The 19,821-nt window shown below is 31.1% G+C and overlaps 1 protein-coding gene across 2 annotated transcripts; it reads left to right on the top strand.

Moving 5' to 3' along the window:
• The first annotated feature begins 1,446 nt into the window (after positions 1-1,446).
• LOC132724003 (kelch-like protein 13) lies at positions 1,447-12,379 on the top strand. Of its 2 annotated transcripts, none has more exons than XM_060708815.1 (3): positions 1,447-1,463; positions 8,829-9,068; positions 9,851-12,379. In XM_060708815.1, exons 2-3 carry the CDS (start codon positions 8,900-8,902, stop codon positions 11,497-11,499), a joined length of 1,818 nt encoding a protein of 605 aa, XP_060564798.1. In that variant the 5' UTR covers positions 1,447-1,463; positions 8,829-8,899; the 3' UTR covers positions 11,500-12,379. The 2 variants fall into 2 exon arrangements, with proteins under 2 accessions (XP_060564798.1, XP_060564799.1); XM_060708816.1 differs by having other exon boundaries at positions 1,462-1,545.
• The last annotated feature ends 7,442 nt before the right edge of the window (positions 12,380-19,821 follow it).

Here is a 19,821-nt window from a genome sequence, read left to right as displayed (position 1 = left end):
AGACAAAATATTCTTTGAGCTACAATACTTATGATATAATATAAAATTACATAAAACTGTAAAAACTGTATAAAAGGTACAAGGAAAATTATGGAAGATTTCATAAAATAAAAATAGGAAAAAGAATTGACTGTCTGATTTTTATGACTTGTATCTATATTATTACTATATAATTTTATAATTTATTATTAAAAGATATTCAGTAAACAAATGATAATTTATCCATAAAATTCCATGTTAACTCTTTATCTGTCTCTTTATCTTAGGTTCTGAGATGGGAACATTGATTCTGGCAACTTCTGTACTGAATACTAAATAACAGCTACTATAGACAATGTTGTTTTTTCTAACATAAGAGTATGAGAGATGTCCGGTCATTAACAAACAACAAGAACTTCCTATGTGATTTTTTACTTCAAATGTATCGATAAATGTTTCCAATTATGCTAATGGAAAAAAAAAATTGAAGTAAAATGTACTAAAAAATATTTTAAATCAATTTCTAAAAAAAAATGTAGATTAAAAGCTAACCTTCTTTAACAACAATTAAAATGACTATAATTCACACTGGCCCATGACACTTTACTGCATCCTAAATATTTTTACAGTTCTAGCTAAAATGATACATTTATATGGCTTATATTTTCTATTATAATTCAAACTGCTATACAGCACAGTACTAAAGTAATTATGCATTCAGAGATCTACAAAAAACTCACTTTGACGTTTATAAATATCACACTGATTCCTTTCTTGAAAGACATCTGACAAGACCATGGGACAGAAATAGAATTTTTGTTCAGTTGACATTCAGGGAATCAGTCTCAGACTCAAATTAATTAAGCTAGGACAACTCAACGATAATTATTATGAAAAAAACTATTATTTTTGTCCAAGTTATTTGTTAAAAAATGTTCAGTAATAAAATAAGCAGGTCAGATGGAATCACTGCTTTAATATTGATAATTATGAAAAAAGAAAATATTGAAAGAAAAAAAAAGAACAGCCATCTTCATGATTTGAACTCACCCCAACAGGGTCCTTCCACCCAAGACCCCAAAAAATAACACTTTTAACCCCCTGGCCCCGGGTCAATAAAAAAAGCTAAAATTCTTCAATTTTAAATTAAAAGTCATTTTGACACGTGTTTTTCTTTTATTCTCGTACAACGCCCAAAAATTAAAAATCGAAAAAATTTAAAAATTTAACCAACAAATATTTAAATGAACGAAGCAGGTTCAGTTCTACATAAATTGTAAATGCAAAAAATAATTAGAATTTCTTTCAGGTCAATGAAAAAATAATCTCCCTTTGGTTAAAAAAAGCAAAAAAACCCCGCTAAATTTGAACAATCCAAGTAATCAAACAAGATGTAAAAACGACGAAATTCCCCGTAGCGCATGCCAAAGGGAATGTACAATTTCTTCCCGGGAAATAGTGAGAATGCTAAAAAATTGGATTTGGTAATTTCTTTGGTTTTTCATTACACAGATGGTGAAGACAAGTTTTATACGAGTTCAAGTATCAATGACTTGATATTTCAAGGTCCTTTTATTTAAAATTTACACATACTTACCTTGATTTTCACCATTACCGTTGTGAAACATAAGTTTATTTTACAAAGGGAGATAAATCGTGATCATATTCATAATTGTGGTTTGGCAGAGACTTGTGCAGTTTCCAGTGTGTTTGTTAGTTAAGTAAAAGTCTCTTTGTCATTTTGAATCATTGCAATGAACGTCCTTTAGTTGATGTTCAGTATAATTATGCATGTTAGAAATTATGGAAATATGAAAATTATTTTTGATCTTAATTTTGAAAGTGTTTATATATAACTGTACTTTTGGCAGCCTTTTATAACATATAACCAAGGCATTTAAGTAGCATTTTATCAGCATATATATCATATTTTGTAATATGATGTTTGGGTACAAGGTTCTGGTGCATTTGATCAATGATAACACTAAAAACAGTTAAATTTGAAAGGATTTTTTTTTTTTAAAAAAATGGAAAAAAGAGGCTAAATTTGTATGGTTTCCAATTTCAACTATCCTTATAACCACACTACACAGGGAAGAATGGCTAGCCGTTTTTGTAAGCGTAATATTGATAGCAATGAAAATGAAAAAAAATAAGTTTTGAAGTTCAAAATAACTTGCATGTTTTAATTACATTCCATATGAATATAATTAGGTCTATATTATTTTTCAAATCATTTCAGAGATAATGTTGAGACATTTTTAATGATTCAATGTATTTATAAGGGTCTTTCAAATAGAATGGTCTGGAAACACGCTATTTAAAATCTTCACGCTACAATTAAACATGTCTCGGTATAACTCATTATAATTTACTATAAGCAAATTATGTAACTGTTAAACAAAACGGCGAAAATTAAATACAAGAGCAAAAATGAAAATTCGAACAACATGATCGATGTTCTTTAAAATTTAATCTTGTGAAAAAAAGATAAATATTTCAAAAAATAATGTTTTTAAAGCTATGATCTGTTGCTTGGTCATAATATTTGCCAATAAACAGCAACATTTTGAAAATACACCAAATGAAACATCAAATATTTGTAAATAACATCGTGAAATATTACAAATTCTTTACATGATACGATAAAATAACTTTTTTTCTCTGTAAAATCAATTTCTATTTTGTCGTTGAACAATGCATAAATTTAAAAAAAGCTTATGAAACTGGGACCTATTTTGCAAATATGAGCAGTAGATTTTTACCTTGACACCGGGAACAAAAAAAATTCCTAATTTCAAGGCAAATCTATAAAATTGTTACTTTTTAGCTCGACTATTCGAAGAATATGAGAGCTATTGTAGTCGCCCCGGCGTCGGCGTCAGCGTCCGCGTCGGCGTCTGCGTTGGTTAAAGTTTTTTGTAAAGTCAAATATCTCAATTATTACTTGAGATATTCAATTGAAACTTACAATACTTATTTATAGTAACAAGGTACATCAGATAGACAAGTTTGATAACTCTGCCTACAATATTGACAGAATTATGCCCCTTTTTAACTTAGAAATTTTGGTTAAAGTTTTTTGTACAGTCAAATATCTCAATTATTGCTTGAGATATTCAATTGAAACTTACAATACTTATTTATAGTAACAAGGTACATCAGATTGACAAGTTGGATAACTCTGCCTACAATATTGACAGAATTATGCCCCTTTTTAACTTAGAAATTTTGGTTAAAGTTTTTTGTAAAGTCAAATATCTCAATTATTGCTTGAGATATTCAATTGAAACTTACAATACTTATTTATAGTGACAAGGTACATCAGATTGACAAGTTGGATAACTCTGCCTACAATATTGACAGAATTTTGCCCCTTTGGAACTTAGAAATTTTGGTTTAAGTTTTTTTGTAAAGTCAAATATCTCAATTATTGCTTGAGATATTTAATTGAAAATTAAAATACTTTTTTATAGTAACAATGTACATCAGTTTGCAAAATTGCATAACTCTGCCTGTAATATTTGCAGAATTATTTGCCCCTTTGAAACTTAGAATGTGGTTAAAGGTTAAAGGTCTTCAAAGATATTTACTTGAAACTTTACACATACACTTAGGGTCATAATTGGAGGGTCATAATTGTATGTCACTGACCAAGTTCCATAACTCTATCTTGCGTTAAAGCTGATTCATATCCCCTTTTCTACTTAGTCTCTTGGTTAATGTTTACATGCAAGTTTTACATATCTCAATAACTATTAAAGATATTTATTTAAAACTTCACATATGCATTTAGGGTCATAATTGTAGGTCACTGACAAAGATCCATAATTCTATCTTGCATTTAGGCTGATTTTTCTCCCCTTTTTCAATTTAGAAATTCATGGTAAAGTTTTGCTTGTAAGCTGTTATCTCAATAATTACTGAAGGGTTTGTGCCTTTTTTGGGACAATTTTATGCATTCATAATAATAAAGCAGTGATTTACTTGATAAAACATCTTAATAACAAGCCTTTGTACCTTTTCTGTCAAATTTATGTATTCATAGGTAATTAGTATTATTATACTCAATAAAACACCCTTGTGACATTACCTTCCGAATAGTCAAGCCAATACTGTTTAATTAGACTCTCTCTAAGGCCTATAACAAGAATTTATAAAAAAATTAGCCCTTTTGTAAACTTAAAAAATTTAACATTATCATGCAAGGCTCTTTTACTATCAAGCACTTAGAATAGTCGAGCGTGCTGTCCTACAGACAGCTCTTGTTAAAGTAAAAACTGATATTGTAATGAAGCCAGGATTATTTTACAGTAATTTTTTTATCAGTATAACAAAACATTATTTTATAATTTATTTTTTAACTAGAATGATATACTATGCCAGATTACGCGGTATAGATAACCTAATCATGTGACTCAGCCGAGACATCTTTTTTTTATAAAATTGGTCGGACTCCAGACCATTCTATTTGAAAGACCCTGATGTATTATGATCAGATAAAATATATAGACCTTATAGAAAAAAAAATGTTTTTTTTTTATTTAAGAGTTTATGGTAACTGCTGTAAATTCTGGGTTATTAACAATAAACAACAAAGTTGAAATTCTTATAATTATTTTGTCCTTATTTAACATTATTTCTCAAAAATGAATAATTTTTTCATTCTTTAGAAAGGGGAAGCATTTTACAATGTTTAAATAATGGTTTGCGAAAGATTATTTGTGATAAAAGGTAGTAAAATATAAACAAAGTAACTTACATTCAAAATATTGAATCCCTGTAATTTAACTGTACTAATTGCCTGAAAGAAACAGAAGCCAAATATGGTTCATTTAATTGGCCAATGAGTAACTTTTTTGAAACTGTAACAGGCCAATTAATATAAAATGAAATATGAAAATGATTTTAAGAAATAAGAATAATAGCATTTCTAGGACATAACGGGCGTTAAAGGTATAAGGAAGGGTCATTTGATATATAGACAATTAGAAGAATTTTAACTATATGTTAGAATTGTTTTAACCTTTTCATGATCTTTGAATATGATAACTGGCTCTTTTTTAAGTGATAAATAATTTTGGGTCATCTTGGTTTAAATTGGAATTTATTTCCTTGTTTCAATTGATGTACATTTTTTTGTAAATCATTTGTTAAGTGTTAGAGCAACTGCCAAGGAACAGTGACTATAATTTTTGTCCATTATTATCTACATGAAAAATAAAGGTTTCAAAGTTTCTATTTTGTGATAGACAATGACATAATTATGATGAGATAACTTAAGAATATTAGGCTTTCTTTAATGCTTATTCTAAAACATATCTGAAAAACAAACATTTTGCATGGTAACATTAAAGGTATTTATCTGTTATTAAAGGAACTCCACTGAGGTTTATAAGCCTAAAAACATAACATTTTAATTTTTCACATAGATAAACATGAGCACTTTAAACAGAAATATAAATTAAATTTAACTAAGAAATATACAAGAAATGCATTGAAAAGCATATGTTTGTGCTATTCTCAATCATAATAATTATTCTGGAAAAACCGAGCGAGCTATTGATCTGAAATTTTGCACATAAGTTATTAGTATAGATCTTCATCAAATGGAGTAATAATCTCAAAAAATATTTCCAGTCCCGTCATGTAAAAAAACCTCAGTGGAGTCCCTTTAAGCATGCAACACATGTATATAGCAAGAAGTGTTGTTCTTGATTAAAGTTCAAGAGTAAAGGGAACATTGTAAGTGTTCCTGTAACATTAAGATAACTAAGCTGTATTTTTATGCCCCCGCCATGTAATGGCCGGGGCATATAGTGTTACCCTGTTCCGTCATTCCGTCCTTCTGTCATTCCGTCATCATCAGTTTCCGTTCATTATCTTAAGAATGGTTGCACACATTCAACTCAAATTTGACATATGGATATGTCATGAGAAAATACAGGTCAAGTTCGAATTTGGTCATGGTTCGATGATTTTTGGCAGAGTTATGCCCCTTTTACTTTGAAAATAATATGAAATTTCAGTTTCCGTTCATTATCTCCCCAAAGGTACAACACATTCAACTCAAACTTGACATATGGATATGTCATGAGAAAATACAGGTCATGTTCGAATTTGGTCATGGTTCGATGATTTTTGGCAGAGTTATGCCCCTTTTACTTTGAAAATAATATGAAATTTTCAGTTTCCGTTCATTATCTCCCCAACGGTACAACACATTCAACTCCAACTTGACATATGGATATGTCATGAGAAAATACAGGTCAAGTTCGAATTTGGTCATGGTTCGATGATTTTTGGCAGAGTTATGCCCCTTTTACTTTGAAAATAATATGAAATTTTCAGTTTCCATTCATTATCTCCCCAAAGGTACAACACATTCAACTCAAACTTGACATATGGATACGTCAAAGGAATGCGCAGGTCAAGTTCAGATTTGGTCATGGTTCAATGATTTTTGGCAGAGTAATGCCCCTTTTCACTTTGAAAATAATATGAAATTTACAGTTTCTGTTCATTATCTACCCAACAGTGTTACATATTCAACTTAAATTTGACATATGGATATGTCAAAGGAATGGGCAGGTCAAGTTGGAATTTGGTCATGGTTTGATGATTTTTTGGCAGAGTTATGTCCCTTTCACTTTGAAAATAATATAGATACATCTTAGGAATAAGCAGTTTAGGTTTGAATTTGGTTGTGGTTCAATGATTTTAGACAAACTTATCTTTCCTGAATGTTGGAAAACTTTTGAACTTTCAGTTTCAGCACTCATACTTTTAGCCATTATTTTGGCTACAAATATGCAATATGCTATTTTTAAAAGGTTAAGACTGAATAATTTCAGTGCCTTGAACATTGTATGAAAATGGTTTGTGTTAACATTGAAAAGTTTTAAGGGCTTTTGAACTTAAAATGAAAAAAATAATTAATGCACCATCTGAAATTTTGGCTGCATGCGGGGGCATCCGTGGCATGATGACACATTTCTAGTTTATCATGTTATGTTTCCAATTACATAATAAATGTCACTCGAGTTATCAATAGCCCCTGTAAATAAATAACCCCAAGACCCTCAGAAAAATGATAGAAAATGGTTTTATCTTATTCAGATGATAGCTTGTACATTTGTTATTATCTGGATATATATATATAGACTAGTCAATACCTGTAGTATAAGAAGTAGCTCTCTCTCTCTTTTAAAGTTTAGATATAGAACCATAAAAGTAGGGCTAAGCACTATTGTTAAATTCTTAGCTTCCATGTTTACTTACTGTTACATGATAACATTAATTATCTATTAATGTGTTTATTTGTGCTATTAAACCGGTATATCACAAATATTTGAGTTTTACATATTTTTATTATCTTAAATTACATTTTATGTGGACAATGTCTAGAAAGTATAATGTAATTTTATAGACATTTAATGAACAAGAAACAAATTAAAAGTTTTCAATTGAATTGCATTATGTAATTTAAGATCTTTTGAAATTGAGGCTAAAACAGAAAAATATTAGTATCTTTCTGGACTTGATAGGTACATTTTATTATCAATGTTTATGAATTCATTAGGTTTATTGCTTGTGGTTATTCATTTTTCTTCCCTTTCATTCATTTATTTGAATTTGTTTACTATTATTTAATGCATCATGCTCATTTTTTATTTTATTTACATATTTATTTCAACAGTTAACATGATTTGGTCTATAAAATACTCCTTTTTACAACTAGGTGGAAAGTGGACAATACTTTATGATAGTAAATTACAATTGATCTTAATATGCAAAACAAGTTTAAAATGAAACACTAGTCATGCACAAATAACACATTAAAAGAAAATAAAAGTACATGTGATTGAATTGCTGCTATCTAAGTATGAGTGAAAAGAAACAAAACAAAGACTTGTTTAATGTCTTTTTATGAGCATTTACATTTGTTTATAACTATATTTTTATTCTTTATATGAACAAGAATCAAAATCTTTTTAAAAGTAAGGAATAAAAAGTATATGTTAATAATACTTGAAATTAAGTTATAATTGACCATACATGTACAAAATGTATTATGACAACATGACCAGGAAGTACAGAAAATAATGCAAAGATTCTGATAGCATAAATAAACATGAAGTTAAATCGTTTAAGCGTAAACTAAATTAGTGTAGAATGTTATATAAAAAATTAGTATTAGAACAAGATTGAATTCCCAGGTATAAACTAAATTCTTATTGAATTTATCATTAATATCTTTATAAAACTTGATTAAATAAATATAAAGTGTTGTTTAGAATAAACCATCTAAGTAATAAAGTGTGTAATATTTGGTATGGCTTTTTAATTACATTTATACTGTCATTTGTATGAAATCTCTGATTCAGAAAATGTGGGCTTGGTAGTCCGTCACTTGCAGAGAAATTGCTAAATACTGGTCAGTTTTCCTGGAAAGACAGTTAGGTGAACTGATAGATTAGATATGACCAGAAATGTGCTGAAATTAGTGTAAAACCAAACAAGCAAACAGAGCAAAAATCATATTGTTAATGGCATAGAAATGATATTCAAGGTCCCCTCTTTTTGAAGCTGATTCTTATATTATTATTCTATTAATAATATTTCTGAAATTTTAAAGCTACATTTTGTATTTAATTACAAATTCAAATGCTCTCTATTTGGACATTTAATTTAGTTACATTCTGCATAACAGAAAAGCAGCATGGTACCACAATAATGTAATAAGTACCATTGCTATTTACAATGTAAAACCAGCATTAATCTACTATTAAGATACTCTTAAGTATGTCTCCTTAACATATTGCGAATGCGTACATATATATTTTCAGGTTTAGAGTAAAAAATCTTAACAAAAACAATGACTTGAAACACAGTGTGAAACGTTCTTTGCTTGGTAAAGATGGCAGAGTCGGAGTCCTACCACAGTCCAAGTAAAGGGAACGGTGCTGGTTGCAGTAATGAGGTGTACCGGGTGGAGGAGAGACCGGAACACGGCATGCGAATATTGCACGCTCTTAACAAACTGAAAACGGATAAGATACTCTGTGATGTCACACTTATTGCTGAAAGTAAGAAAAATTTTTATTTCGTGAACACTATAGTGTTAGCCATTGCATAAGGGGGTATATTTAGAAAGGTTGGTGTAATACACTCAGTTGCCTGTTTGAGTCCAAAATAATGCAAAGAAGAGTTTCTAGAATCTTATTTCTTTTTGAATGCAATGTAGAAAGTTGCTATAGATTTGTGTTAGAACTTAGAGTGTCTTAATTACTTTAGAATAAATTTTATTCTTTTCTTTTGCCAGTTTTCCTTCTAGTTACAGAAAAAAGTAATAAATTACAGGGTTCATCAATTCTTAAATATAGAAATGGTTTTAGGTTTATTTGTGTAAGTGTTTAGATTTTGGAATCCAAATATATAGTATATAATCATGATCTTTGATTGCACACTCCATAAATTGTTAAATGACGAAATGCAAAGTGTTGCAAAATTTAATGTTAACCTCTACACTAATACAGTAATAGGCTTACTCTGGAATATTTTAGGTTTTTTCCCAGCTAATGCAAGGGGTATAAACAAACTTTTACAGTGACAGCTTCGAAAATTAGCACAACAGGTTGATTTAATCTATTGTGACCAGTAGTACATTGTGAAGTTATAAAGGTAAAAGTTTGTACCTGGGGATTAGTTTGGAAAAACCCACATTGGCCAAGTTCAGGATAACATCTGTTTCACTTATACCATTGTCTTGAAATATTAAACTAAAAAAAATGTTCATTAATATAGCTTTTGAATTATAATGTATAATTATGTATTTTCACATATTTTAACAGTGATATTATACTTACAGGTAAAAAGTTTGAGGCACACAGAGTTATCCTGGTATCGGCCTCGGATTATTTTAGATCCATGTTTACATCCGGTATGAGAGAGAGTCACCAGCGTGAGATAGAGTTGAAAGGCATTACAAGCAAGGGCCTTGAAAAGGTCCTTGAAATCATCTACACATCAACTACGACACTAGAGGGTGATGATATATTTGACGTCATTGCCGCGGCAACACACCTCCAAGTGACACCTGTGATAGAATTTTGTGAGAGAAACTTTTTAAGTGGGATGACAACCACTAATTTCTATGACTTCATCAATACAGCTAAGTTGTATAGTATGAACAATGCTCTTAAACAAATTGATGTATTTATTGCTAAAAACCTGATGCAGATATCGAAAGACGGAACCCTTTCACTTTTGACTTACGATCAAATGATAAACTGTTTGAAGAATGATAAACTATGTATTCGTGAGATAGACATTTTCAAAATTACCTGGGACTGGCTTAAACAAGATGTGTTTCGTGAAGAGCATGGCGTGTTTCTTATGAAACTTATCAGATTCCCGCTGATTAACCCTCGAGATCTCGTGCAGCAAGTCCAGCAAGTAGAGGCGATGATGACGCTACCAGAGTTACGGGAAATGGTGCTGTCAGCCCTGAATTATCATGTTGTGCCCCATTCACAACCTTTGTTAAATAATCTCTCCACGCAGTTACGTTCCTTCACTGTAAGGTTGATCAGTGTAGGAGGTAGGGAAATTCACCCAAATCCTTGCCTACATGATGAGATTCTAGTATTTGACAGTAAAATTACAGCAAATAGTTTATTAAATAGAAGTGAAGTAGCGACTTTACCAAGTGCTTTAAGTCATATGCAAGTAGTAGTATTTAACAATTTCCTCTATGTGCTAGGCGGTTGTACCACACAGTGTGCACATGGAGAATCTGCTGTTAACTCAGTGCTACGTTACGATCCAAGGTTTGATGCCTGGTTTCAGGTTGCCTCAATGATGAATAAAAGAGCGTATTTCTTTGCTGGTGTGTTGAACAATAAAATATATGCTGTGGGTGGAAAGTTTAAAGATGGTAGCTTAGCTACGGCTGAAGTGTACGATCCAGCAGAAAATACATGGGATCATATTGCAAATATGCCGATGTCTTATCACGCGCATGCAGGAGCCGTATATGCTGGTCACATATTTGTCTCCGGAGGGTATAGCAATAATCATTTCACGCCAGACATGCAGCGCTATGATCCCGACACAAACCAATGGGAGGATATGGCACCAATGCTGACCCCTAGGGGCTGGCATGTTATGTGCACGGCACAGGATAAGTTGTTCGTATTCGGGGGATGCAATCTGAATGTAAATCAGCAGGCACAGCCTGTTGTGCAGTCGGAATGCTACGATCCGGAGGCTGATCAGTGGACAATCATAGCACCATTGTCGATATCGCACAAAGAGGCATCGTGTGTTGTATACAATGATCAAATTTATGTGCTTGGTGGATATAACGTTCAAACCAAAACGGGGCAGAAATTGGTGTCCCGGTACGATGTGTATAGTGGTATATGGGAGACTATAGGTGGACTACCACGTAGTTTGACTGGAGTAGGATACTGTACACTACAACTACCAACCTTTAACCTTGATGATGATGATTAGACTTTACATGTTTCTATTAGAATAACCCTTTTAATGAATTCTACGCCTAGCATTTATCAATACTTCTCAAGTTTGAAGTTGCTGGCTTTTACTGAAGAGTTTACTGTACCAGTAAATTTCATTAAAAATCTGCGTTAAGATATATAGTTTGAAATAGTTTAATATCTTAAAACACAACTGGCATTATTATGGAAATCAGTAGATGTTCTTTATCCATTACTGTTGTTAGTGTTTTATATCTAAAATTTAGATATACTATATTTCTTTAATGTTATAGAAATTATGTATTAGTAACAGTGAAATACATGTACTGTGGCTTTTACAATGTCTGGATTTCATGTAAATACTTACATGTATAGATATATAATGACCAAACCGTGAAGCGTTAATGACGATTTGCTTATACAGGTACATATACATGAATGACAGGCTATTGTGAATTCCATGGTCACCCGCATTTTAGAAAGATTCAAACTTTTGTGAATTAGATTTTTTATCTGATATAAAGTACTTTAGGGACTATATTTTGTAACATTATGCTTAGTATACCTTGTTTTGATAAGGTGAAAATTCAAGTGCTATATTAGCATAAATAATATACAAATTCACCATAGTTCTAAGTAGAAATTAAAGTTCCAGTTACACACTTTGGCTTAACTATTTCACTGAAATGCAGCTTGATTTCAGACTAAGTACTATTAATGAATGTTTCTCATGCTTTTTGCTTGTAGGCTTCAGTATTTAATGAGTCAGGCTGGAGATGAAAGCGATGTTGTTTTACATAGATTTATAAATAAAAAGAAAAATGAGCCGCGTCACGACAAAACCAACGTAATGCATTTGCGATCAGCATGGATCCAAACCAGCCTGTGCATCCGCGCAGACTGGTCAGGATCCATGCTGTTTGCTTACAAGTAGAGAAACTGATAGCGAACGGCATGGATCTTGATCAGACTGCGCGGATGCGCAGGCTGGTCTTGATCCATGCTGGTCGCAAATGCACTATGTTGGTTTTGTCATGACGCGGCTCAAATAATGTTTGTTTGAAAGTGAAGAAAATAGGTACATTTGTACTAATAGTAGTATGAATGAAGAATTATATATTTTTTGATGAATAAAAGATTGGAGAAAGAATGTTTTGAAAAACATCAATTTGAGAACTGGTTAATTGTCAGTTATATAAAATTTTGTTTTCTAGAGGTTTGTTTTGGATGCAAGCATTTTATTGAGAGTGATTCTATCTTTATTACATCTTTGCTCATAAGAGTTTTTGATCTGTAATATATACATTGTATTCTGCTGATTTTGCTTTATAGAAAATATTTTGTCTTCTAGAGTAATAAATGAAATAATAAATGTACCGGTAATGGAACGTAATGTAAATTAGGTTTTATCATTATCACTGTGCATTGTCCACAAAGGGGTTGTAAACGATTCTATCTCGACAGCGTTTTATGTAACTGTTTATTGAGTTGCAAGAAGGCCAAATAATGAATAAAGTCTGGGATATTTAGAGAGTTGAGATTTTATAAGTTATACATTTCAGGTGTAAGGTACAATTTGAATATATTCTGGTTATTGTTGGGTTTTGACAAGTTTAATATTATGAAGATGCATAATTTTAGAGAGCTGATCATGTTGTAGATGAAGGAGTGTCAGATGCAATTTAAACAGTATTGTTAGATGATTCTTGTGCTGAATTCATTGGTCGTGATTTTATTATTATTTTAGCCTTGTTAATGGAGTAGAGTTTTATAGTATGTCTGTTAATGTCTTCTGCCACATATATAATGCAGTACAGTTAATTGACCCTGTGGTTAGATAAGTCTTGAATTTGTTGCAGCGAAACAAGTTATCCTGCTCTGAGTTAAAATAAAAAAGAATAGCTAGGATTGCATAAAACTATGGTTATTAAATGGTAACAAAATGGTCATGCATGATAAAGTCGACAAATGTAATGCTTATAGTAGTTTTGCTCAGGTTAGCCTCTATTTTCTCTTTATATCCAGTACTTAAGAAAGATTTCTGCTTTTCTTTTAGGAATTGTAGATATTCGAGATGCTTAAGGCATCTGTAAAGGATAATATTAATGTTCTAAATAAAATCTTAATATTCTGTAAATCAAATTAAGTATATAGAAAAAATGGCAGATCATTGCAACATTGTAACTTATTATGTAAGATTAATTGCATTCCTTCAGCTTTGACCATGTATAACTCATAGAATAGTTTAATAGACTGATATGATCATATTGTTTTACTGTACATTTTATTTGTTATAGATAACATTGTCTTCTGTGCATTACAGTGCTATCTTATGTTGTTTTTTTTTTCTGGCTAAATGTGCATGAATTAAAAGTTTTTTTCAAGGTTTATTGTTTATGTCTCTTTTATTGACACTTTTTTGCAATGCTAATGGCTGTGCTTTCTTTAATCCCTGTAAAGAAGATAGTTTTATAAAAGCTATATTATTTATAAGTATTAAACAACCTGCTGGTACCAAAAGCGATAATTCTATGTCACTTGAATAGAGTCAGGACAGGTCATTAGTCACAGCCATGCAGTCTGGTCAGTATATTTTTGGTAATTCAGTTTCGATACTGATATCCCTTAAACTTTGAATGGACTGTTCCCAATTAAAAAACGGGGCAATTTCATTACAAAAATTCAGCAGGTTAAGGGTTAACTTCTATTATTGAACAAAATGAAAGATAAGTTAGTAAAAATGGTTATGTAAGTTCATTTACTCTTACGAATTGTGAAGTAATTTTGTTACATTTATTAGGCATCATATTCTTCCGCTTGGTACTAATTCTTTTTAGTTTTATATTGAAATAGGGCTCGTCAGCCATTGAATATCGTTATTTTTAGGTATTAAGAATGAGTATAGGACATCTCCTTTGACTAAAAAACCCTCATTTTATTTGTTGAAAAATTTTCAAAAGCCTTTCAGTTAATTTATTGAAAAAAAAAACCCCCCCAAAAATAACACCCAAAAGCCCCTCAATAGAAATTGCAACACAAACAAAGGCCCCTTAGTTAGTGTACAAAAGCCCCTAATTTTAATTTGATTTGAGTGGAGAGTTTTTGTTTAAATGCCATACTAAGATCTAGAACAATGTATCTTGTCAAACATTATAAGAATGAATGGATGCTTAAAGTTCTGGAAAATTGAAAATATCTAATTTTAATATATTATTGCTATTAAGATATAAAAGTTTTGCACTAAGTGCATGTTATAAGTTTCTAGTATTCAGTGTGATGGATATGTGTGTGTTTTTATTGTTATTTCAAGCAGTTTACAGTCATAAAATTGTGTCTAAATTGTTTCAAGCCATTAACTTTTCCATTTTAACATTTAATCCCCCCCATGTATGAAGTATAAATAAGCATGTTATTCACTACATTTATAGCATAGTAAATCAATTCTCATTCTGGCTCTATGTAGGTGGCCAACCATAAACAAACTAATGCATGTTGCTGGCTGTATGTGTGTTCAAACCATGTGAGGGGGAAGCCCATTATATCCTTGACCAAAGAACTTTAATCTCATTGCTTCAAAGTGGTTGGTTTCAGGAATATACTAGAGTGTGAGTCTAGAAAGGTTACAGCTTCCTTATCGTAGAACAAACAAAAAATCGGTATAAATCAAACCAATGCACAAACATGCATTGGAGTCTTTCTCCTCCAGTAAAACAACATTATCACTGTTTGTGTAATTTTTAACTTATCGAGAGAAAAAAAAAGATAATTTCCATTCTTTTGAAGCCTAATTTAGGTGCTTGTTTTGACTAAAGATTAACAATTATTAATCAACATAGCATGAACTGAGTTGTTGCCCCTGATTGTGATTTTCTCTCAAAAGGTATTAAATGATCATTTTAAAAAAGATATTTTATGAAATGTGCATGTTATTTTAATGATAAGATAACACATTTGTGACCATTTGTTACCTCAACTATACATATAACATATTTATTTTTCACACATTTTAATTGAAAATCACTATTTGTACCATTAATAAGAAGTGCACAATGAAAAGATTTGGAAAATTTAATAAAATCACTAGCAACGGGTATACATTCCTGTTTTTTTTTTAATATCTCACTATACCATGTGAACTCTTTTAAATTGAATGTGGCATGACCTTGTTTAAAATAGAAATGAAGTACGTAAAATACTTGTAAATGATTAATTAATTTTGCTTGCGAGGTTTAAGAAATGAATACTTCACTAAAATATGCATGTTTTAGTGGATTTTAATTAAATAAGTTAAAGTGATATCCTTCTTTTGAAGATACTTCCCAGCTGTTTCTTTTCATTGTTAAGAAAGAAAGTGTGAAATAGACAATATTTGTAGCTATAACATTACTGTGTTAAAACTTTCATTGACCATTAAAATTTGTACTTGTCATATGTTTTGTACAATTTGAAGAACTGCATGTCACTGTCTACAAATGAGCTTCTTCTTCTTTTTTTTTAACAGCTTTTTTTAAACAGCTTTTAAGTATACTCAATCTAATATTTAAACAAAATTTCCCAAGAAAGTAAAATAAATACACTGTATAGTTCTTAATTTCCCCTTACCATGTTAAATATCTGGAAATGAACTTGTCCATCTTCCAATCTGGACAAAACCAATTGTCATTTTAGGGAAATTACAAAATATGTAATGACTGAATAGTATGCCAGGGACATGCAGGCGGATCTTATTATGCACTGGTCCTATGGGTAGAATCTGCTGTTACCTTTAGGCTCAGGGGTAATTAATTCTACATCTTGAATAGCTTGATACATTTATTTCCTTTATCGGATTAAATATACAAAATGATTTTTTTGAAAGTTTGAACACCAGTGGCTATAATGACTTGTCAATGCCAACGGCATAGAACCAGGCTGGCCTACACATCAATTCAAATGTACTTCAAGTCATGACATGTGTTTATGTTCGGTCATAGTCACTTAAGTGTAGGTCTTGTTGCATGATAGTAATTTTTTAACTGTAAACTATTACAGTTTCTTTTAATGTGTCATATTGTCACCTTAGTGCAGTAACAGGTTAATTCTAGATTTAATAGGAGTTAAACAGTTATTGCACTCAGGTGATGATGTTACATTGGATGTTGTGTATTCTATCAACCAAACAATACCCTCTGAATCACTAAATTTCTTGTTAAAGGTATGAACCATATTATCATAAATTTTGATGGTGTCAATTTAATTATAATTTACAGACAGTAAAAATGATCTTGTAATGATTTCAGCACAACCGGTTAAATGAATTAAGGTACATGTAGTCTACATTAATTTACATACCAACCTAAATTTTTAGTCCTGTTGCAGTGAATGTGCTATTTTTTTGTTGATTTAATTACTGATCTATGTTATGTATTCTCAATTACAATGTATTATAGTATGCATTAACCTTTAAACCCTGCTGCAATGAATGTAAAAAATTTTCTTGTGATCAAATAAGCGCTTTGCTGTACCCCTATTTAAGACTTGAGTATACCAAGTCATTGAAGTTATAGGGCATTATATTATGAGCCGCATCACGACAAAACCAACATAGCGCAGTCTGATCAGGATCCATTCTGTTTGCTTACAAACCCTATAACATGTAGAGAAACTGATAGCGAACAGCATGGATCCTGATCAGACTGCGCGGATGCGCAGGCTGGTCTGGATCCATGCTGGTCGCAAACCCATTATGTTGGTTTTGTCGTGACGCGGCTCAATTATTATTATATGAGAAAGATCATGTTGTACCCAGCATGATATTAAACATTTGATATTGTCACCTTAATGCAATAACTGCTTAACTCCTATTAAATTTAGAAGGACTTAACCTGTTACTGCACTTGGGTGACGATATGTCGACACATTCAAGATGTTATTTGTTGTTATATTTGCTTTATGTAATTTACTATAAAAAAAAATGAACTATTATTGGAAGTTACAAGAAATTTTTACTAGAAACTTAGAAAGTCAGTCCTTGGACCATTCACTTTTACATTTGTAGATTTATTATTGAAAGCATAGCAATAGCTGTTGTACTAACCCATCACACTTTGGTTAAGTTTTTACCTGCAAGTTGTATGTCCAAAACTGCTGCAGTAGATAGATTGAAAACTCACAAACTTGTTCTCTTGTAATTATCTAACAAGATGGGCACATGTCCTTTGACTCTGAGTTACCTTAGCTCAGAGTTATGCCCCTTTTCTTATTGTCAAGCACTGACAATAGTTGAGCATGCTGTTTTACGGGCAGTTGTCTTTTATGGTATTGAATCGGTACTATTAAAAGTCTATAAACAATGTATAGTCCCAGATCAAGTAAAAAATATAATTGTTAAGCCTATGACTATACATAGTTTCTGGGTTTTTTTTTTGTTAAGTGTGCTATGCAGTTTTTACAAATACAAACACAACTGTTTTTAGGCCTTCAATATCGTCATGTTATCATGTCTTTAGTTAATAAGGCTTACATGTTTTCACATCCTAAGTTGTTCAATAAGGCTATCATGTTGTGTTAGGCTATCATGTTATCACATTTTAAGATGTTCTATAAGGTCATCATGTTTTAAGATGCTCTTTGTGGCCATCATGTTATCATGTCTTAAGATGTTGTAATAGGAAAGTGTGTTTTCTAAGATGTTCTATAAGATTATCATGTTATCACATTTTAAGACTTTCTATATTAAGGCTATCATGTTGTATGATATTCTGTAAGGAAATCATGTTATCACATTTATAAGTATTTCTATAAAAGGGGCTCTCATTGTACTTGTATTTCGTACCCTAAATGGCACTTAATACTGTTATATACTCATTAGACAAGATAATCTAGTTTGACAGTTTGATAAAAGTGTATTCTTGGTTCATAATAATTCTTCACTAAATATCTTAATGCTCATGGCCATTGTTCACTTTAAAAATACAGAGATTCTTGTATTGCCTTTTACTGCAAAAACTTTTTTTATTGGCAAGCAATAAAAAAGTCGAGCGCGCTGTCTTACGGACAGCTCTTGTTCTATAAGGCTCTCATTGTATCACGCCTATCATGTTATCGCATTGCTAGATAATCTATAAGTTGAAAAGTTCATTAAGGCTATCATGTTTTCACGTTTTAATACTTTCTATATGAAGGATATCCTGTTTTAAGATGTTCTTTAAGGCTGTCATGTTATCACATTTTATGACGTTCTATAAGGCTATTAATTTATCTAAGATGTTCTGTAAGGAAATCACATCTTCACTTTGAGCTAGTGACTTACACAGCTTTATTATGTTATGGTGTCAGTTACCTTCGGGTTGATTGGAATTGAATGAATTTTCATCTTATTATTAATCATGTTGCAAAATTTGAAGCAAAGACATTGATGGAACCTTATTGCCCTCTTAAAGACCATTTCAATGGAAGTATGTTTTTGGAAGCAAACCTATTCATAGAGATTTAAAACTATTATATCAACAAATTTACTAAATTTAACCAGGTTTTCCGAAGGAAAAACTGGTTATTAGATTGAGGTATGTCGGCCGGCGGGCGTGAACAATTTCTTGTGGGCAACTCCTTCTACATTTCTCAATGTCAGCTCATCTGCCTGCTTTTGGGTCCTGTAGAGTCAAGGTCATTGTTGCTAAAAATAGAATATCTGTTTCCAGTCAGGTCACTGTTAATAAAAATAGAAAATAGGTTTCCAGTCAATAACTAGTTTGGAATAAGATATTTTTATGAAATTTGGTGTAAAGCAAGTTTTTATAAAGACCTCACTTGGGATGGCTTTTGGGCCTTCAGGGTCAAGGTTACAATTATTAAAATGGAAAATTCATTATTCATGATTTACATTGCACATAGTTACATTGTTTGTTGCTTTTATTTGTATTTCAACTATAACATACTTATCTACAATGGTGATAATTGAAAACCTGGTTTCGTGGCATTGCCATGTTTCTTGTTATTTATTATACTGATCATGCTTTAAAAGAAACAGATAAAGAAATAAAATGTTATTATTCTGTAAAATACTATTAAATTTTGGCCACACTTGGCATATTTTTTTCTCTTCATGGATAACTCAATTGACAACTCAAGAAGTCGAGGAATAATCTTTTTGACAAGTCTTTGAATAAAGCAAACTGCAACTCATGTTTCTCAAGAATATTAAACAAAACAAGTTTGATTAAAGATCAGATCTTATGTTTTACATATAGCATAGCATTAATTAGGTCAGATCGAAACATTTTGAATTAAATTTAAAGTACATGATTTGAGCAATAAAATAGCATTATGGCATTTTTATTTTTATAAATCTTCAGCTTTT

The sequence above is a fragment of the Ruditapes philippinarum genome, unplaced genomic scaffold (genome assembly GCF_026571515.1).
Source record: "Ruditapes philippinarum isolate M1 unplaced genomic scaffold, ASM2657151v2 ctg1682_1_1_1_1, whole genome shotgun sequence".
Lineage (NCBI taxonomy): Eukaryota > Metazoa > Mollusca > Bivalvia > Venerida > Veneridae > Ruditapes > Ruditapes philippinarum.
The sequence above is the reverse complement of the archived record's forward strand: the minus strand, read 5'-3'. Positions and strand labels throughout refer to the sequence as shown.

Bases quoted from the DNA above. Each gene is read 5' to 3' on its own strand.
- LOC132724003 (XM_060708815.1), top strand. From the start codon at position 8,900: ATGGCAGAGTCGGAGTCCTACCACAGTCCAAGTAAAGGGAACGGTGCT. The intron at 9,069-9,850 runs GTAAGAAAAATT...TTATACTTACAG, and splicing joins TGTCACACTTATTGCTGAAA to GTAAAAAGTTTGAGGCACAC.